Source organism: Nannospalax galili, unplaced genomic scaffold (genome assembly GCF_000622305.1).
Source record: "Nannospalax galili isolate Female #2095 unplaced genomic scaffold, S.galili_v1.0 scaffold1119, whole genome shotgun sequence".
NCBI lineage: Eukaryota > Metazoa > Chordata > Mammalia > Rodentia > Spalacidae > Nannospalax > Nannospalax galili.
In genome coordinates, this window is record NW_008343597.1 from 493,534 (window position 1) to 511,977 (window position 18,444).

The 18,444-nt window shown below is 47.3% G+C and overlaps 1 protein-coding gene across 2 annotated transcripts; it reads right to left on the minus strand.

Annotated features, from left to right (window-relative positions):
- Positions 1-9,288: 9,288 nt before the first annotated feature.
- Pck2 (phosphoenolpyruvate carboxykinase 2, mitochondrial) lies at positions 9,289-17,939 on the minus strand. 2 transcript variants are annotated; one of them, XM_008839840.3, is made up of 10 exons: positions 17,690-17,939; positions 15,418-15,663; positions 14,791-14,975; positions 14,496-14,699; positions 13,960-14,147; positions 13,505-13,667; positions 13,100-13,318; positions 10,506-10,643; positions 10,159-10,254; positions 9,289-9,896 (listed from the first exon to the last, which is right to left on the minus strand). In XM_008839840.3, exons 1-10 carry the CDS (start codon positions 17,716-17,718, stop codon positions 9,442-9,444), a joined length of 1,923 nt encoding a protein of 640 aa, XP_008838062.1. In that variant the 5' UTR covers positions 17,719-17,939; the 3' UTR covers positions 9,289-9,441. The 2 variants fall into 2 exon arrangements, with proteins under 2 accessions (XP_008838062.1, XP_008838064.1); XM_008839842.3 differs by lacking the exon at positions 17,690-17,939 and adding an exon at positions 17,264-17,647.
- Between the last annotated feature and the right edge of the window lie 505 nt (positions 17,940-18,444).

The window sequence follows — 18,444 nt, forward strand, 5'->3', positions numbered from 1 at the left end:
TACTGATGATAGCAGAACACCGGAAACAAAACTGATCCAAATATCACACAATAAGAGAGAGGTTAAGTAAGTCATGGTCAGTATAGTATAGACATGAAAATGCCAGGCAGCCATTAAAATGATGTTGTAGTGGGCTGAGAATGTGTCTCAGTGGGAGGGTGCTTGCCTGGCACTCTCTATATATACCCTGGGTTTAGTCACCAGCACCAAAAACAAAGAAGTGATAGTCCTCTCGTGAATGCAAAACGAGTGCTGCTTCAATTCTGTATTAAAAAGCATAAAAATAGGGGCTGGAGAGATGGCTCAGCGGTTAAGAACACTGGTTGTTCTTGCAGAAGACCCAGGTTCGAATCCCAGCACCCACATGGCAACTAACAACTGTCTGTAACTCCAGTCCCTGGGGCTCTGACAGCTTCTTCTGACCTCCGCGGGCATTGCCCAACACGGTGCACTTACCTACATGCAGTCAATATACACATACGCGTAAAAATAATAAAAAATTTTTAAAAAGTATAAAAATATCCAAGTTAGGACCAGTGAGATGACTCAGCAGGTAAAGGTGCTTGCTGCGAAAGCTCACTACCTGAGTTCAGTCCCTGAGATCCATATGGTGGAGAGAGAGAATCAACTCCACGTGTGTGTATAAATACCCACTCATTATCCCTACACAAATAAATACAAAAATAAAGCCAATCTCATTATATAATTAATAAAATGGACAGGGTCCTGTATCCAGTAACAAAGGTGTAACATCAACAAAAGGTTATGGTTACTCCAATGATAGCACTTGAAATCCAGAAAAAAAATTTTTGTGACATTCATTTCATTAATAACTTTCTGGTTTGTGTGTATTTGTGTGTTCCTGCATTTTCAGGTGTATGTGCATAATGTGCATGAGTTCCTGTGGAGGCCAGAGATGGACACTTCAGTCACTTTTCCAACTTACTTTAGAATATCTTTTTTTCTTTGACAATTCCACACGTGTACAATGTATCTTGATCATACCCACTCCCTGTTTCCCCATACTCCCTTCACCACCCTAGCAAGCCCTAGGGATCCTTCTGTTTCTGCTCCCTCAGCACTGGGATTACAGACATGTGATATGGGCAATGCCTATCTTTTTAGGTGAGTGCTGGGGATCAGAACTCAGCTCAGTACCTCATGCTTGAATGGCAAGCACTTTCTCAACAGCCATCTTCCCGGGGTCCCACGGGCCCTCCCCATCTCTGTGCCTTGTTTGGTGACTAGCTTTAAGCTAAGGCTGTTAGCGCTAAAGAGAAGAGGAAAGAGATCATCAAAAAATAAATTATGCTGGGTAGGGTGGTGCATAGTTCTAATCTATGGAGGTGGAAGCAGGAGAATCAGGAGTTCAAGGCTATTCAGTAAGTTTGAGGACGGCCTGAGCTACTAGAGACTGTCTCAAAAAGTAAACAGACAAGAACAAAAGACACAGTTAAGTCGTTTTGACACATTCTTCGCCTTTCAGTGCTTGGTGAGCTTGTGAAGTGCTTTGAACTTGAGCAGCTTCTCCCCTCAGCTACACTAAGTCATTCTAGCCAAGAAGAAGTTTTCTACTTTCAGCACCCGTTTTAAGACCATGTCTGGTAATCACTAAGTAGATGTCAAGCCTGCTCTGGCCTGTTTTCTGTTCTTGAGCTTCTCCACTAGAGGGCAAGCCCGTCTGTAGAGGAGAGGAGAGAAGGAATGCAAGTTTTCCTCTGTGGCTGACCCCTTAGCTTCTCTCCTGGTCGCCCAGGGAACCTGGTGAAAGTATTGAGCTGGGCCGGATGGGCGTGTCTCCGGGGAACTTGAGAAAGTTTGGTCTTTTGAAGTGATACCTTGCCAAACACATGTTTATACACTGTTTCCTTATGAGCATTCTCTATAGGTTTTCCACTTTACCAGAGACTTGAAATGTGTTCATTAGCCAGGGGTGGTGATGCAAGCCATTAATCCCATCCCTTGGGAGGCAGAGGCAGGGGAATCCGTGAAATCGAGGCCAATCTGGTTTATATAGCGAGTTCCTGGCCAGCTGGGACTAGGGAGACCCTATCTCAAAAATAAACAAACAAAAATGTGTTTATTAGAAGGCGATTGAATTGAATAAGTATGAGCTAGCCCAATACTCTCATGTCTTAAGTCCTCTTTTTTTTTTTTTTTTTTTTGAGGCTGATCTTACATAGCCTAGGTAGCCTAGACTGACCAGGAACTCACTGTGTAGCCAAGGATAACTAAACTACTGTGATTTTCCTGCCCTCTTATGTGAGTGCTGAGATCAGGGATTACAGGTTTGGACTACTACACGTAATTTTATGTGGTGTTGAGATAATACCTAGCTAGGGTTTCATGCATGTTAGGGGAAGCATTCTACCAACTGAGTTACATCCCCAACTGACTTAGGTCCTTAAGAACTAGATTTGTATGCATGTGTAGGATAGGAGCTACAGATGTGTAAAACCTCTAAGTCTGATTGTGTGTGTGTATATGTTTCTGAGGATTGAACCCAGAGCTTTGCACATGCTAGCCAAGTATCCTACAACTGAACTACATCTCTAGTACTCTTAAAATTTATTTTTATTTTATGTGTATGAGTGTTTTGCCTGTATGTATGTGTGTGCATTAATGTGCACAATTTGTGCAATGTCTGCAGAGACCAGAAGTAGGCACCAAATCCCCTGGATTTGCAAACAGTTTGGGCAAGGCTAAGTTGTAGTGTCTAAGTGTCCACATTTGGGTGATAAAACTTCAATAAATATACAAGGAAGCGATTACTGTTCCTAATAATTCTTACAGCAATAAGAAAGGGCTGTGTTAGAGATATGGGGTCTTTGATGTCTGGTGAAGTTCTATTTTTTTCCTCTGGGTAGTGGCTTCAAGAATGTTTGTAATAGTCTATTAAACTACATCTATGGTTTAATATGGTTTCTATAAAATGTGCTAATTAGCTGGGCATGGTGGCACATGCCTATAATTTCAGTACTCAGGAGCCTGAGGCAGAGGGATGAAGAGTTCCGGTTAAGACAGGGGTATATAGCAAGACCCTGTCTTAAAAACAAAAATACAAAAGTCCCAGCACTCAGGAGGCAGAGGCAGGTGATGTCTGTGAGTTCAAGGCCAGCTTGGTCTACATAGTGAGTTTCAGGCCAGCTGGGGCTATAGGGAGACACTGTCTCAAAAAAGGGGGGGGGGCACGCTGGGGAGATCGCTCAGTAGTTAAGATCACTGACTGTTCTTACAGAAGACCCAGGTTTGAATCCCAGCACCCACATGGCAACTAACAACTGTCTGCTAACAACTGTCTGTAACTCCAGTTCCAGGGGATCCAGTGCCCTCTTCTGTCCTCAACGGGTGCTGTATGACTTGGGTACACTTACACTCATGCAGGCAGGCACACACACACACACGAAGTCCACTGGGGATATAGCTCAGTGCTGGAGCACTTGCCTAGCAATCCTGAGGCCCTAGGTTTAATCCCCAGGGCTAAAAATAAAACAACTGGAAGGATGGAAAGACAGAAAATAAAAGAACCAAAACTAAAACCAAGGCTGACATGGTAGCACACACTTTAATCCCAGTACTTGGGAAGTGGAGGCAGGAGGATCAGAAGTTCATAGCCAGCCTCTATAACAAATTTAATGTCAACTTGGGCTGTATGAAACCCTAGCTCAAAAATCTAAACAACTAGGTGAGGGAGACTTGGTCTTCTTTAAGGGAGTGATGCTAGATAGGCTGACTAAGGCTCCAGTGGATGAACTCACATTGAGGGACATCTGGGGACACAAACTTGAGAGGTCTTAAAATATATGACAGAATGCATGAAATCCGGTAGGGAGGGGGGTCTAAATATGATTAAGATGTCTGGAATGCACAAAAATTCAATAAAATATCTATTATTTTATAGATAAAAATAAAGATAAAACAAAACCAAAATCAAAAACAACCTCCACAAAACAAAGCCACAACAAAACCCAAAACAAGCAAGCAAACAACTCCCTAAGACCGAACCCGAAAACTCGTTAATCATGTCTTTGATTTATCTGACATATGGTCTGATTTTATTCTATGGCCCCATTCTCTACGATGTACTGAAGGTATTGTTTCAGTTACCATTTGCTATTTATGAAGCCGAGGACTTGGCTGTATGTTTACTTATATTTAGGAAATATGGCTTGGCATGGTAGCTCACTTTAGTCCCAGCACTCAGGAGGCAGGTGGAACTCTGTGAGTTCGAGGCCAGCTTGGTCTACATAGTGAGTTCCAGGCCAACCAGAGCTGCACAATAAGGCCCTGTCTCAAAAAACCAAGGGAAAGGTGTAGAGACTCAGGTCTGCTGGTGGATGGACAGAATGAGTGAAGGCAAAGGACTGAACCCTCTGATGGAGGAGAAGAGGGTTTAATTCTTTAGCAGTGCTTTTTTATACTCTCAAAACTACAGTCACAAGCTTGTATTTGTGTCAGGATACATGAAAGAATTAGTTTCACAAAGAAAAAAACACATTGTACAGGTTTACATTTAAAGTTAATCAGTCGACTACAAAGAGTGTATTAGTTTCTTACACAATCTATAGATATCAACAATTTCCCGGAAAGCTAGTCAGCGGTGGTTACATTTAACATTAAACAATCATCCTATGTTTTGCATACCATGACTTAGACTTATGTTTTTCTCTGATCTGTGACTAAGGTGGTGTTCCACTGAGCCCAACATTCTTGTTTTCAAGGAAATATCTGGACTTCATCCCTGACCGCTCTTAACCTCTTCCTTGCTGTCTTCTTCAGAGAGGGGCTGGGGAGGTGGCTCAGTAGTTAAGAGCACTGGCTGCTCTTGCAGAAGACCTGGGTTGGAATCCCAACATGGAGGCAAACAACTGTAACTCCAGTTCCAAGGGATCTGACTGACTCTTCTGTCCTCTGCAGGCACTGCATGACACAGTATACTTACATACATGCAGGCATAACACTCATACACATAAAATAAAAATAAATAAAAAATTCAATTATTGAAAAAAGAGAAAACATTCTTTTGAGGCATAAAACTGTGCATACTAATGAGGTACCATGTGATGCTTAGATACACGTATGTACTGTGTAATATTCAAATTAGGGTAAACTGCCTCTCAAATGTCATTTCTTTGTGGTAAGAACATTCAGGGTTCTTCAGCTCTTATGAACTATTGTTATTTATAGCTCCTTCCTGTGCAGTAGCATACCAGAACTCACTTGTAGCTATAACTAGCATCCATTGATCAACCTTTTCTCACCTTTCCCTCCTACCTGCTGTATTTTTTAGGCACAGTGTATTGTATTGCTGGGTTCTTGTCCACCCTGACCTTTTTCTTCTCTGACTATTTGTACCTGGGCATTAGCATTTTTCCAGGAGTTCCATTTTATTTGTTGACGTTTTTCCTCTTTTCCTGAGCTTATACATTCATCTGGGCCCTAAACATGGAAGTTATCCCCAGTTCATGTGGGATCATTGCTCTTTTAAAAAAATTCTACCCCCTCCTCCTCCTCTTCTTCTCCTCCTTCTCCTTCTTTTTGTCTTTTTGAGACAGGGTCTCCCTGTAGCCCCAGCTGTCCTGGAACTCACTATGTAGACCAGGCTGGCCTCAAACTCACAAAGATCCGCCTGCCTCTGCCTCCGGAGTGCTGGGATTAAAGGTGGGCGCCACCACGCCCGGCTCTTCTTTTTGAGACAGGGTTTCTCTGAAGCTCCAGCTGGCCTGGAACTCACTGTGTAGACCAGGTTGGCCCAGTTCACTGACTTAATTCTAAAAACAATTCTATTGTTACTGTTGTTCTTGTCCCTATTTTACAAAAGAGGAAACTGAAGCTGAGTGAGGTAACTTCACACATCCAGGAAATGGTAGACCTCAGATTTGAAGGTGGCATGGCTCTGGTGCCCACAGATCTAACAGTGATACTAAATTTCCTCCATTAAATCTCTGATTAGAACCAAGGGAAATCACTATACTTAAATATGATCAGCACAAACACTTAAAGACCAACAATAAACTTTACAATAACAGATGAGATTCCCATTAAAATTCAGGAACTGGAGAGATGGCTTGGTGGTTAAGAGCACTGGCTCCTCTTGCAGAGGACCCAGGTTCGATTCCCAGCACCCACATGGCAGGTAACAATCACCCCTAACTCCAGTGCCAGAGGATCCAATGTCCTTTTCTGGCTTCCATGGGCACCTGCACTCACATGCATATTCCACCCACCCCATACACATAATAATTTTTTTGGTCTTTTTGAGACAGGGTCTCCCTGTAGCCCCAGCTGTCCTGGAATTCACTATGTAGACCAGGCTGGCCTCGAACTCAAAAAGATCTGCCTGACTCTGCCTCCCAAGTGCTGGTAATAAAGGCGTGCGCTACTATACCAGGCATCTTCTTCTTTTTTTTTTTGAGACAGGGTCCCCCTGTGGCCTGAACTGGCCTGGAACTTGCTATGTAGACCAGGCTGGATTTGATCTCTGCCTTTGCCTCCTGAGTGCTGGGATTAAAAGAATGCGCCACTACTCCTGGCCTCTTTTTAAAAGTTTTATTTTAGGGAGCTGAAGAGATGGCTCAGCAGTTAAGAGCACTGGCTGTCCTCCTAGAAGACCTGGGTACCATTTCCAGCACCCACATGGCAGCTAACACCTGTCCTTAACTCCAGTTCTAGGTGATCTGACATCTTCTGGCCTCCATGGCTGTTGCATGACATGGGTACACTTACACACATGAAGGCAATACATGCATACACATAAAATAAAAAAATTAAAAAATGCATTTTATTCATGTGTATATATGTGTGTGTGTCTATATAAGTGTATGCCATATGTGTGTGGGTGCCCATGGAAGCCAGAGAAGGTAATTGGTTCTCCTGGAGCTAGAGTTAACAGGTGGTAAGCAATCCAACATTAATGGTGGGAACCAAATTTGGGTCCTATGGAAGAGCAGGAAGTGTTCCTAACCACTGAGCCACCTCTCCAGCCCCTCATTCCTCTTATTTTGTTGTTCCTTTCCAGAGTTGATGCCAGAGTTTAGGCTGCAGTCTTACTACTCATATTCTGGTCTGCAGGCCAGCAGCACTAAGAAAAATAGAACCTCCAGGCTGCCCCAGACTTGATGAGAGAGGTTGTACAGTTTAATAAGTTTCCCAGGGGATTTACATGGAATAGGTAGTGGCTCTATTGTTTACTGTTTGGCCTTTACTTTCTTTTTTTTTTTTTTTCAAACAGTTTTTAAGATTTACTCTACTTATTTTAAAAAATTTTATTTATTATTTTTATTTTATATGTATGTGTGTATTGCCTGCATGTATGTGCACCCATGTCACACATTGCTGCAGAGGTCAGAAGAGGGCTTCGGATTCCCCTGGAACTGGAGTTAAGGACAGACAGTTCGTAGCCGCCATGTGGGTGCTGGGAATTGAACTTGGGTCCTCTGCAAGAGCAGTCAGTGCTCTTAACCGCTGAGCTATCTCTCCAGCCCCACTTTATTTTTAACTACATGTATGTATCTGTGCGTGGGCATGTGCATGTGAGTGTAGGTGCCTGTGGATGTTAGTGCTGTGACATCCCTGGGAGCTGGAAATACAGGTGGTTGGGAGCCTGATGCTGGGTCGTCTGCGTGGGCAGGATGTGCTCCTAATCATTGAGACATCTCTCCAGCTACTTCTTTTACATATGTAATGTTTGCTTATTCTTTGAGAATTTCATACACGTATGCAATGTATTTTGATTATATCTATTTTCCTTCTCCAATTTCCTTGGACCCTCCCCAACATGCCCAACTTCACTTCCTCTTTTTCTCCCTCAAATAAGCCACTGAATCCAATTACTGCTGCCCATATAAACACAGGTGTGGGGCCATCTCTTGGATGTTTCTTTGTTTTTTCGCTTTACTGTTTTGTAGACAGGATCTCACTATGCAGCCCAGGATGGCCTCAAACTTGTAATGCTCCTGCCTCTGTCTCCTGAGACATGTGTCACCATGCCCAGTTCACCTTTGTTTTTTCAACTGTAGAATGATCCTTTCCTCAAAGGGCTTTTTGTAATGTGCTTAGAACAGTACCTGGCACGCAGATGGTGCTATAAAGTGTTAATTGTCTAGCTGGGCCTGGTGGCACACGTCGGTCAGAAGGTGGAGGAAGGAAGATCAGGAGTTCAAAATTATCCTTGGCTGCATAGTAAAATTGAAACCATCCTGGGCTGCATAAACACACACAAAGGATTAAACGTCAGTACTGAGTATGTTTTCAGAAATGCTTTATGTCTCTTGGTTCCAGGTCAGGCAGCAGGAAAGCAGCATGAAAACCAACCATTGGAACCACCTTCATTGGAGAACGAGGCTTCTGCATGTCTCTGTGGGGCATAAGAATCTTTTGTTGTGGGGCTGAAGAGATGTCTCAGCGGCTAAGAACACTGCTCTTGCAGAGTACTGGGGTTCAATTCCCAGCACCCACATGGCAGCTAACAACTTTGTAACTCCAGTTCCAGGGGAATCTGATGCTCTCTTCTGACCTCCATGGGCACTGCATGACAAGGGTGCATCTATATGCATGTAAACAATACTCTTATAAAACAAAATAACAAATAAAACATTAAAAAAGAATCTTTTGTTGTTAAAAAACAAAGGCAAGTTTGTGCAAAACTTTATTCCCAGCACTCAGGAGGCAGAGGCAGGCAGATCTCTGTGACAGTGAGGACAGCCTCCTCTATATAGTAAGTTCCAGGCCAGCTGGGGCTACAGGGAGACCCTGTCTCAAAAACATGAAAAACAAAACAAAAGGATCTTTTGTTGTTGTTGACACAGGATCTTGTCATGTAGCCCTGGCTTTCTGGAACTCTCTACATAGACCAGGTTGGCCTCAAAATCACAGTGATCTGCCTGCCTCTGCCTCCGAGCACTGAGATTAAAAGTGAGCACCACCATGCTTGGGACATAAGAATCTTAACTCTAGACATTGTACCGAGCAGTTTGCTGAGGCCCCCGCCTTTTTTAATGATGCAGAAGAGTAATGCCTTCTTTCAGAAATTCCTACTATGTTGACCCAGTGCTGAGACTGTTATTAGAGGGAAGCCTGTGCTGGGTATGGTGGCGCACTCCTTTGATCCCAGCACTCTGGAGGCAGAGGCAAGTGGATCTCTGTGAGTTCAAGGCCAGCCCGGTCTACATAGTGAGTTCTAGGACAGCTGGGGCTACAAGGAGACCCTGTCTCAAAACGACTAAAAAAAAAAAAAAAAAAAAAAAGAGGGACGCCTGTGAAGACAAGGAAATGAAAACAGCACAGATGTATAAAATAAATGATCATCTCTTATTTGACAGCATGGGAGGTCTGTGGCCTGGCCTCATGGCACTCACATAATGTCAAACTGCTTGTATTTTCTATAAGCCTGGGAGCTCCCTATTTCCAGATGAGGGTGCTGTGCTAGTCTAGAGGTCTCGATCACATTCTGTGCAAACGTCCTTCCAGGGCCTCAAGCTCAGCCAACACCTCCTTGGGGAGATCTTGGTTGACCTGCTCCATTAGGTAGCTCCGAATGTCACGGACCTCCTGTTCCCAGAAGTCCTTGGGGAGCGAGAACAGCTGAGTGGTATCTATGGCTCCAAGGCCACTGAGATCCAGGGCTCCTTCCTTTGGTACCAGTCCGATGGGTGTCTCTTGGGCACTGTCTTCTCCATCTAATCGCCGGCAGATCCAGTCTAGTACACGAGCGTTCTCCCCAAAGCCTGGCCACAGGAAGCGGCCTGCTTCATCACGCCGGAACCAGTTCACATGGAAGATGCGGGGCAGCCGCGCTCCTTTGCGTCCCTCCATGCTCAGCCAGTGTTGCAGGTAGTGCCCAAAGTTGTAACCAAAAAAAGGCCGCATGGCAAATGGGTCATGCATAATGATCTTTCCTAGGGCAGGAAGGAGGTAGGTAAAGAATCTTCTTCCTTTCTGGGTAAGGGAAAGGAACCCCGTGTCTAGCTGAAGGTGTTGGGTAAAAGCTCACAGTTCTGAAATACCTTCAGGCAAAGTGAAGAGAAGGAATGGGGGAAAGTGAGGAGAAGAGGTGGGGCCACTGAAGACTTCACGGGTGGGCAAGAAGGTGTAGTTTAGAAAGGGGAGAGGAGGCACTGTGGGCACAGAGGACAGGGAACAACAGAGGTGTACACTCACCTTTGTGTTCAGCTGCTGCAGTGGACTCAGAGCGCATGGCACTACCCACAAACACCCCATGACGCCAGTTGAAGGCCTCATAGACCAGGGGTACCCCTAGAGTACCAATTAACAGGGTTACAGGCGGCCCTTTTCTTTGGATCCTCACTCTATCCTGTCTGTTTCTTTGCTTAGGACCTGGGCTATTCCATTGTCAGACCCCAAGTCTCCCCCCAAGTTTGCATTCACCAGAAGAGGAGGAGAGACGGACAGCTACAGCTGCGAATTTCAAGTACCGGGAAGGTGGAAGGCTTTATGGTAGATCTAGACCTTTTGCTAAGAAGGCACAGAGCCCACATATTGTTTACCTTTGGGTCTGCGGCCTCCGAAGATGATGGCATCAATAGGGACACCCTCTGGAGCTTCCCAGGCTGGGTCCATGATGGGACACTGTCGAGCCGGGACACAAAATCTAGAGTTTGGATGTGCACAGGGCTCCTTGTCACCTGGCAGAGGAAGTATATATACCATCATGTCCAAGGTTGTGTGTACTCCCAGGCCAGATGCTTGGGAATAGATGTACAGTCACACATTTTCTTTTATTTATTTTTTTCTTCTTTTTGTGATGCTGAGGATTAACCCCAGGGTCTCAGATATGCTAGGCAAGTGCTCTACCACTACCCTCTTACATGGTTTCTTTTAAAATATTTTATTTATTATTTTTATATTATGTGTATGAGTGTATTGCTTGCATGTGTGCAAATGCACCTGTGTTGTGCAGTGCCCACAGAGATCAGAAGAGGGCATCGGATCCCCTGGAACTGGAGTTACAGACAATTGTTAGCTGCCATGTGGGTGCTGGGAATTGAACCCAAGTTCTCTGCAAGAGCAGTCAGTGCTCTTAACCATTGAACCATCTTTCCAGGCCCTCTTACATGGTTTCTTTTAGCTTCATCAGCTACCTATAACTTATGTGGTAAGGAAGAGGGGAGAAAGGATCCAGGACATCTCCCCCAAAGGTTTGGCTATTTGTCTATAATGATGCTGTTACAGAAAAGAGTGGGAAGAATTAGGATTTGGCAGGGCACTGAGACTACTTGGCATTGACCAGGACTTAAGGAAATGGAATTGGGTATTAGCATAAAGTATAAAAATTTCTCCCCTAGAAACTTTATTTACAGGATTATTATTTCCCAAATCAAAATTTTCCCAAACCTAAAGCAAAAACTGAGACTGTCAGGTCAATAGCTCAAAATTGGTTTTCCATCAGCAAACCAGGGAAAATAATCTGCTGAGCTTCAAAATGTACACAGAAATTGATTTTAATACATATATTGATTGATTGTGTTGGGAATGGGGTGGTGTCACTGCATGTGGAGGTCAGAAGACAATTGGCAGGAGTCAGTCCTCTCCTATCATGTGGGTCCAGGGGATTGAACTCAGGCCATCAGGCTTACTCGCAAGCACCTTAACCTGCTGAACTATCTTGCTATCCCAGATATTATTTGTGTGTGTGTGTGTGTGTCTTTTTGAGACAGCATCTCTCTATTGCCCCAGCTGGCCTGGAACTCACTATGTAGATCAGGCTGGCCTTGAACTCTCAGAGATCTGCCTGTGTCTGCCTCCCCAGTGCTGGGACTAAAGGTGTGTGCCACCATGCCCGGCTGCCTAGGTATTGATTTTAAAGCTAACAGGACTTTGGTGATGTCTCTGGGCCTACCTAGACCCTGAAAGTGGTAGGGCTTGAGGAACAAAGCCAGAGATATAACCTGAGCAGATGTAACCTGAGGAGCCCAGGGCTTCTGGCATCTTCAGGTGTGTTGGAGAGAGGTTGGGACCAAGTCAGTGTCACACATGTGAGCCATCACCAGGGAGACAGAACAAGCATAGTGCCTTCTCCATTTTATGATGTGGACCAGACCTGGGGTAAGGGGGTGAAGGAGCCACAGAGCCAATACTCTACCCCTGCTCTCCTCAGGATCCTGCTTGTCTGCTTAAAGAACCATCCTGCATTAGCTCCCAGTCTATGACCCTAGCACAGGGTATTTATGGTTCTGGGGGCTGAAGCTGGGCATGTTACACCTTAGTTATACTACTGAATTCAGAGTTGATGAAAGGGTTGGGGGCTTAGCTAGTAGGGAGAGATGGGAGTTTCTTGGACTTCTTAGTTGGGTGGGGAGACTGAGGGGGGCTTAATGACAGTGCTGGAGAAAATGAAGGGCCAGTCTGTAAACCTCAAATATGGGCTTTAGTGACCGCAAGGCTACCCTCCCCTGCTGTGCTCTTTGCTCCCAACCCTGGGCCTTCCGGTTACAACTGAAGAAAGCTATGGAAAGCTGATAGTTCAGAGTGCAACACTGGGGGAGGGATGGGACTCTAAGGCACTTTGATAATGACAGGGTTGAGAAATCAACATTTAAGAAAGTCTAAAAAGCTAGCCCGATTTCATGGAGGATTAGAGCATCAGTGTTATAGGACAGGGGAGCCAGAGGGGACTTTAGACAATGCAGGTGAACAGGAGCCAAGTGGCAAGGGGACAGTTGGGAAGAGGAGGCAAATTTCCTTCTTTCCAAATGGGTGAAATGTTACTGACCCAATTCCTTCTGTAACAGTTTTCCAAACAGTCTTTTTTTCCCCTTCCTCCTCCTGCCTCCCCAACCTAGCTTATATTTATTGTTGACAGTTTGCTATGATTTGGGCAGTATAGTAAACTCATTTTATGCATTATTTAGGCCTCCCATAATCTTACAAGATGAGTACCATGTAGCCCCCATTTGAGGACAACTAAAGGGTAGTTAAGTAATTATGCAGATCATCAGAACAATGATTAGTGGATCTGGGGCAAGAACTGACATCTTGCCTGGGGTTGGAAACTACATAAAGCTAGGGTTGTAGAGAGGCTTTTCCATCATGAAAGTGCTGAGTCCTGGAGCTTTTGATACAACTTCTCCCCTCCACGTACCAGGTTTCCAGGGTTTTCCCAGCCAGGAGGTTACAGTGACACCAGGTGGAAGAGGCTGGTCAATGCCCTCCCAGTATACACCGCCATCACTGGTCTCCGCCACATTGGTGAAAATAGTATTACTCTGGATTGTAGCCATGGCATTGGGATTGGTGGTGGCAGAGGTGCCAGGAGCCACCCCGAAGAAGCCATTTTCAGGGTTGATGGCACGGAGTTGACCTGTTGGGGAAGTGAAAGAAAGACCAACCAGGAAAAGCTGAGCTGTAAGGCTGCAGGAAGCTCTTTTGTAGTCCTTTTTGATCCTGGATGTGGACCCTATATCTGACAGAGGAAGGCTTGTGTCTCTGGGGTGGTTGGCTAACAGGTATGGGATCAGGTTGGCTGTTCAGGAAAAGGGCCCCTCACCTTCACTGTCAAACCTCATCCAGGCGATGTCATCTCCCACACACTCTACTTTCCAGCCTGGCAATGCAGGCCGCATCATGGCCAGATTGGTCTTGCCACACGCACTGGGGAAGGCAGCTGCCACATAGCGCTTTTTCCCTGCAGGGTTGGTGATGCCCAAAATCTGTGTGTTGGAGACAAAGGCAACAAAGGTGGAAGTCACCAAAAGTCAGGGCAGAGTCTGAATGAGTAAGGACAGCTAGCGGATATTCGGGGAGACCAATATTTATTCACTAAGCAGATATACTACCCTGCAACAGGCTTGCAGCCTGGAGCCAAACCTTCAGGCTTTCAGTGAGTTCCTGCTTACCAGCCTGGCATCTGGCAGGAAGGAGGTGAGGCTGAGGCAGACTGGCAAGGCCCCACTCCCTGCCCTGACCCCCCAACAGCTACTCGGTTCCTCATCAGGCCCTCACCAGCATGTGCTCTGCCAGCCAGCCCTCATCCCTGGCCAGGCGAGAGGCGATGCGCAGGGCAAAGCACTTCTTGCCCAGCAAGGAGTTACCACCATAGCCGCTGCCGAAAGAGACGATCTCCCGCTGGTCTGGCACATGGCCAATCAGGGTTTTTTCCGGGTTGCATGGCCACTGGCTCACAGGATCCCCTGGAGACAATGGGGTCATAGGGCTGCTGGCAGTGGCGTCAGAAACTGGGGTTTCAGGGACTGGAGGGATCAAGGATTGTCAGGAGAGACACTTGGGAGAATAGTGGTGCCCAGGGGTGGCTAGACCCACTTCCTCAGTATCCATCAGCTCTCTTGCCTCTACTGGGCATGGAAACTGACTTCTGAATCTTGTGTAAACTGTTTGCTAAACAGCTTCACTGCAGTCCAGAATGTATCCCTGGGCCTTGGAGAGAAAGCTTTCACAGAAGGCAGTTTTTCCCAATCTGTGCATGGATAAGATCTGGGGCTCCCTCTCAGTGTCCTACCCAGAGGAGGGCAAGTACTCACCATGCCCAGTCAGGGGCTGGCCTACGGAATGCAGACACTTGATGAAGTCACCACCTCCCAGTGCCTGAAGCACAGGCGTCCCCAGGCGGGTCATAATACGCATGCTTGCTACCACATATGCTGAGTCAGTGAGCTGCACTCCAATGCGGGACAGTGGGGAACCCACGGGACCCATGCTGAATGGAAGCACATACATGGTACGGCCTGTGGAGGAAGGAAGGAAGGTGACACTGGATGAAGGATTTCAAACCTGGTCCTACCTTGTGCCCCTGTTTCTGTGTCCCTGCCTTGTTACCCTGCATGCATCCTGGAAATCTCTCATCCACAGCTCTTTGGAAGTCAGCTGGGGACATCCAGTTGCCCAGCTGCCCACGGGCCCCACTAGTTGGAAGGGGCACTGTGTCCCGCTGAGAAGGAGTTACAATCACCGTCTTGCTTTCTACTCGAGCCACATCCTTGGGGTCTGTGCGGGCGAGCCAGCTAGGGGAGAGAGCTTTGTCAGGAAAATAATGGCTAGTAGATTTAGTATATTCCCAGATTCACTTGTTAAGTGTAGCTTTGACTCCAGGTCTTCTGTTTGTTTTATTTTTTCCCATCCAGTTGCATTTTCGTCTCTTCCTCCAGGCTTTGTCTCATTAACAGGTGGTTCCCCAAGGCCCAGCCTTAGGCCTCTACCTCTGGCAAATGCTCCCTGAACTGGAGCAGTAAGCCTCCCCCAGCTCTAATTTGTAAATTTGTATCAATTTTTTCATTTAATTAGAAAGCACTAGCTAATCTCACTTCATAGTCCCTTTTCCCCAAAGCTCCCATTCTTCTTCATCCTGCTGCTATGGTCTGGAAATATTTTTGCCTTGGTGAACCCAGAGTGAACTCATTCTAAGCAGTAGCTGTCATCTTGGGGGTTGCTAGTTTCAGGATTTACCAGTTTTTATACTTGGGGAGCTTTCGGATGAGACCCTGCTGTTCCAGCAGGGATAATGTGGCAGTGTTCTCAGCCTCCGTCCCATCACAAATGTGGATGCCCTCTGGCTGGCAAAGATGGGCACTGCACTCTACAAACTCTCGAACTCCAGCAGGCAGCTGGCCCAGATCTCTGTTGAGTACACGCAGGGTCTGGATGCTCCGGCATGGAGACCAACACCAGGGGCTCAGCAGATGCCAGCCAAGCCTAAGAGGAAAAACAGAAGAAGCCAGCCAGTTGCTATCACGGGAGACAGACAAGTACTGGGGGAAGGAGGGAGAGGATAGAAGAAAGCTTGTGCCTCTGGAGAGTATGTAGCATATCTGGGTGTAGGTACCATGAAGAGCAGGTTAGAGCTGGTTTACGGCATAGGCTCAGATCATCTGCATTTGAGGCCTTTATAGGGTATATGGCTGTCTCCTGATCAGGGAAGGAGACACTGCCAAATGAGCAGAAAAACACATCTGGCTATGGAAGTGTGCATGACATCACTGCATGTGTAACTCATGCCCCGGTTTCACTCTATCGGGTCTATGTTTAGAAATAAGCAGATGCCCTCTGACCCAAGAGTCAAGAAACTGCCCAGGGAAGAGCTTCATATGGCTGGCGTTTACAACTTCATCCATGTTCTTTCCAATCAGATAGTCTTTATGCTAAAATGGCAGCTATTCTTATCTTTTTCTCTTGATGTGAATGCCTCAAGCAAAGGACTTAGTCTGTGAGGCAGTAAGCAGTCCAAGTTTTTAGATTAGGATTCTTGCATGGAGATAAGTGACCTGATGTTGAGGTTCCAGCTACTGGATCTACTGTTCAACCGGATCAACAATGATTGAATAAAATGTTCCACTAGGTGAGTATTTTTGAACTAAGAAAGGCTGATCATGGAGAATGAGTATCATTGCCTAGGGTTCATGCCTTGATTCACAGAAGGGCAGGGCCCTGGACTGTTTGTCCTGTTAAGCCCCTGGAAGAGAGTGAGCAGGGTCTGCTGTGATTGGTATGGACCCAGGACTGAGTGACTGTGAGAGAGCAAAGGTCAAGAGAAATTAGTTACCTTCCTCAGATGCAAGGCCTTGCCCACCAGAAACCCATAGCACATCATGATGGCTTGAGCCATTCCCTGGCTCTTCTCCCTAGAAGCACCTTGTCTACAGAAGTTTAGGAGTTGGTGGTAGGTTGGAACATGAGACTGTAGGAAGTTCAGATCCTAGGCTGTATGCTTGGGGAAGGGAAGGGGTCACAGATGTGGGCATTTGGACCTGGTCTGGGGTGTTTTCCAGCATAGAGCAGGCTGGTTGCCTACGTGGCCCCAGGGGCCTTAAAGGAGAGCCCCTGGGATCATTTCCACTTAGGTTTCCAGAGTGAATTGATTTTAGAGGCACATGTTTGAAAGCTTCTCTCCTCTGGAATCCGACTCCAGTTAGGTTTTCTGAAGCGCTGGCCCCATCCTCCTACAGATCTTCAGAGGGACCTTCTCTCTATCCTCCAGAGTCTGTCACCTGGACTGACCAAGTAAAACCCGTATGGGAGGGATAAGGGGTCAGTCAGTTCAGACTCTGGGTGAGAAGCTAGGAAGAAGGGGGCGACGGAGAGGAGACTACGCTGGATAAGGGCATGGCAGTCAGCCAGGACAAACCCGTGTCTCCAGGCCTGGGTACGGGAAGAAGCCAGCCAAGTCGAAAAGAAGGCAATGTGGCTCCCTTCTGCATCGTGCTTCCCTCCCTCCCTCCGAGTCCCCAGGTCCCTCAGGCTGCCCTGGGCTTCTTTCCACGTTCCATTGTGGAGGAGGCAGGGAATAGATATTTACCTCCTACCTTCTTCGGGGAGCGCTGAGCGCGGGCCCCCAGGGGCTCCTGCCCTTTGGCCAGCAGGGCCTTACCGGTCCTCACACCACCCTCCAGCGCTGACTGGGAGCCCCCGGGGGTTTGATAGTTAACATCTGGAAGGAGAGGCGGATTTGCAGAGACAGGGCTCGGGAAGGCAGGGAAGGGGGAGGAAGTTGAGAATGGCAGACATAGACTGCAGGAACAGGCGAGCAGGCAGGGAGGGTGGGGCAGGAGCGGACGGAAACCGGAGACATCGCGTGGCTGATCCGGGTCACGCACAGCCTGTGCCGCCGGGATCCACAGAGAGCCGCCCTGCTCGCCTCCTAGGATGGGAAAGCAGGGGAGGCAACCCCGAGGGGCAGCGCGGAGGACAGTGCGGCTGGGCCCCGGGCTGGGGGGTCACTCACCGCAGGCCGGGGCGGTACACAGCAGCCATGGCACCTGGGCTGGCGCTGCGGGGGGCCGCGGTGCAGGAACCGGTGCGGTCTGGGAGACTGGGAAGGGCGGGAAGAGTGGCAAAGCCTAGGGAGCGGAGGCTGGGCGGGAGGCGGGCTGGCGGGCGCAGGGGCGGAACACAGCAGGTTCTCGCACCCGCCCGGAGGCCACCAGCCCGGGACTCCTAGCCTCAAGTCGGCGGCATAGCCTCCGCCCCATCCTCATCATACATACCCTCAAACCTACTCACCCCATTGGAGGCTGGGTTCACCCGGACCCCGCCCACCTCACGACTCCGCCCCACAACCCGCCACGCCGCAGTTTACTGATGTAACTTTGAGGGCTGTTGCTCTTGAGAGATAGCAGCTAAGAGACACTGAATGGCCAGCTAGCCAGGGATGAGGGGCGCGACCAGGGGCGGGAGCCCACGGCAGCTAGATGTGCAGAACCCCGGGGGTGGCTTTGCCTTTCCAGTTCTTCCTGAAAACTGGACACTTCTAGCCTTGGGCTTTTCTTTTTCCAAGGACCCAATGCTAAGTTCTCACTCAACTCCCGACTCCTTAAAAACCTTTACCTCCTGACCCCGCTTCCTTTAAGGGATCTTTCTCTTTTACTATGAAATTGGTGGGGTCTCTCAACCCCAGGACGTTTCCCTGGTCTTCCGATGTGGTCCTTCTCTGCATATTCTCCGGAGGAACTCATCTGCCCAGCTCATTTTGCCACTATC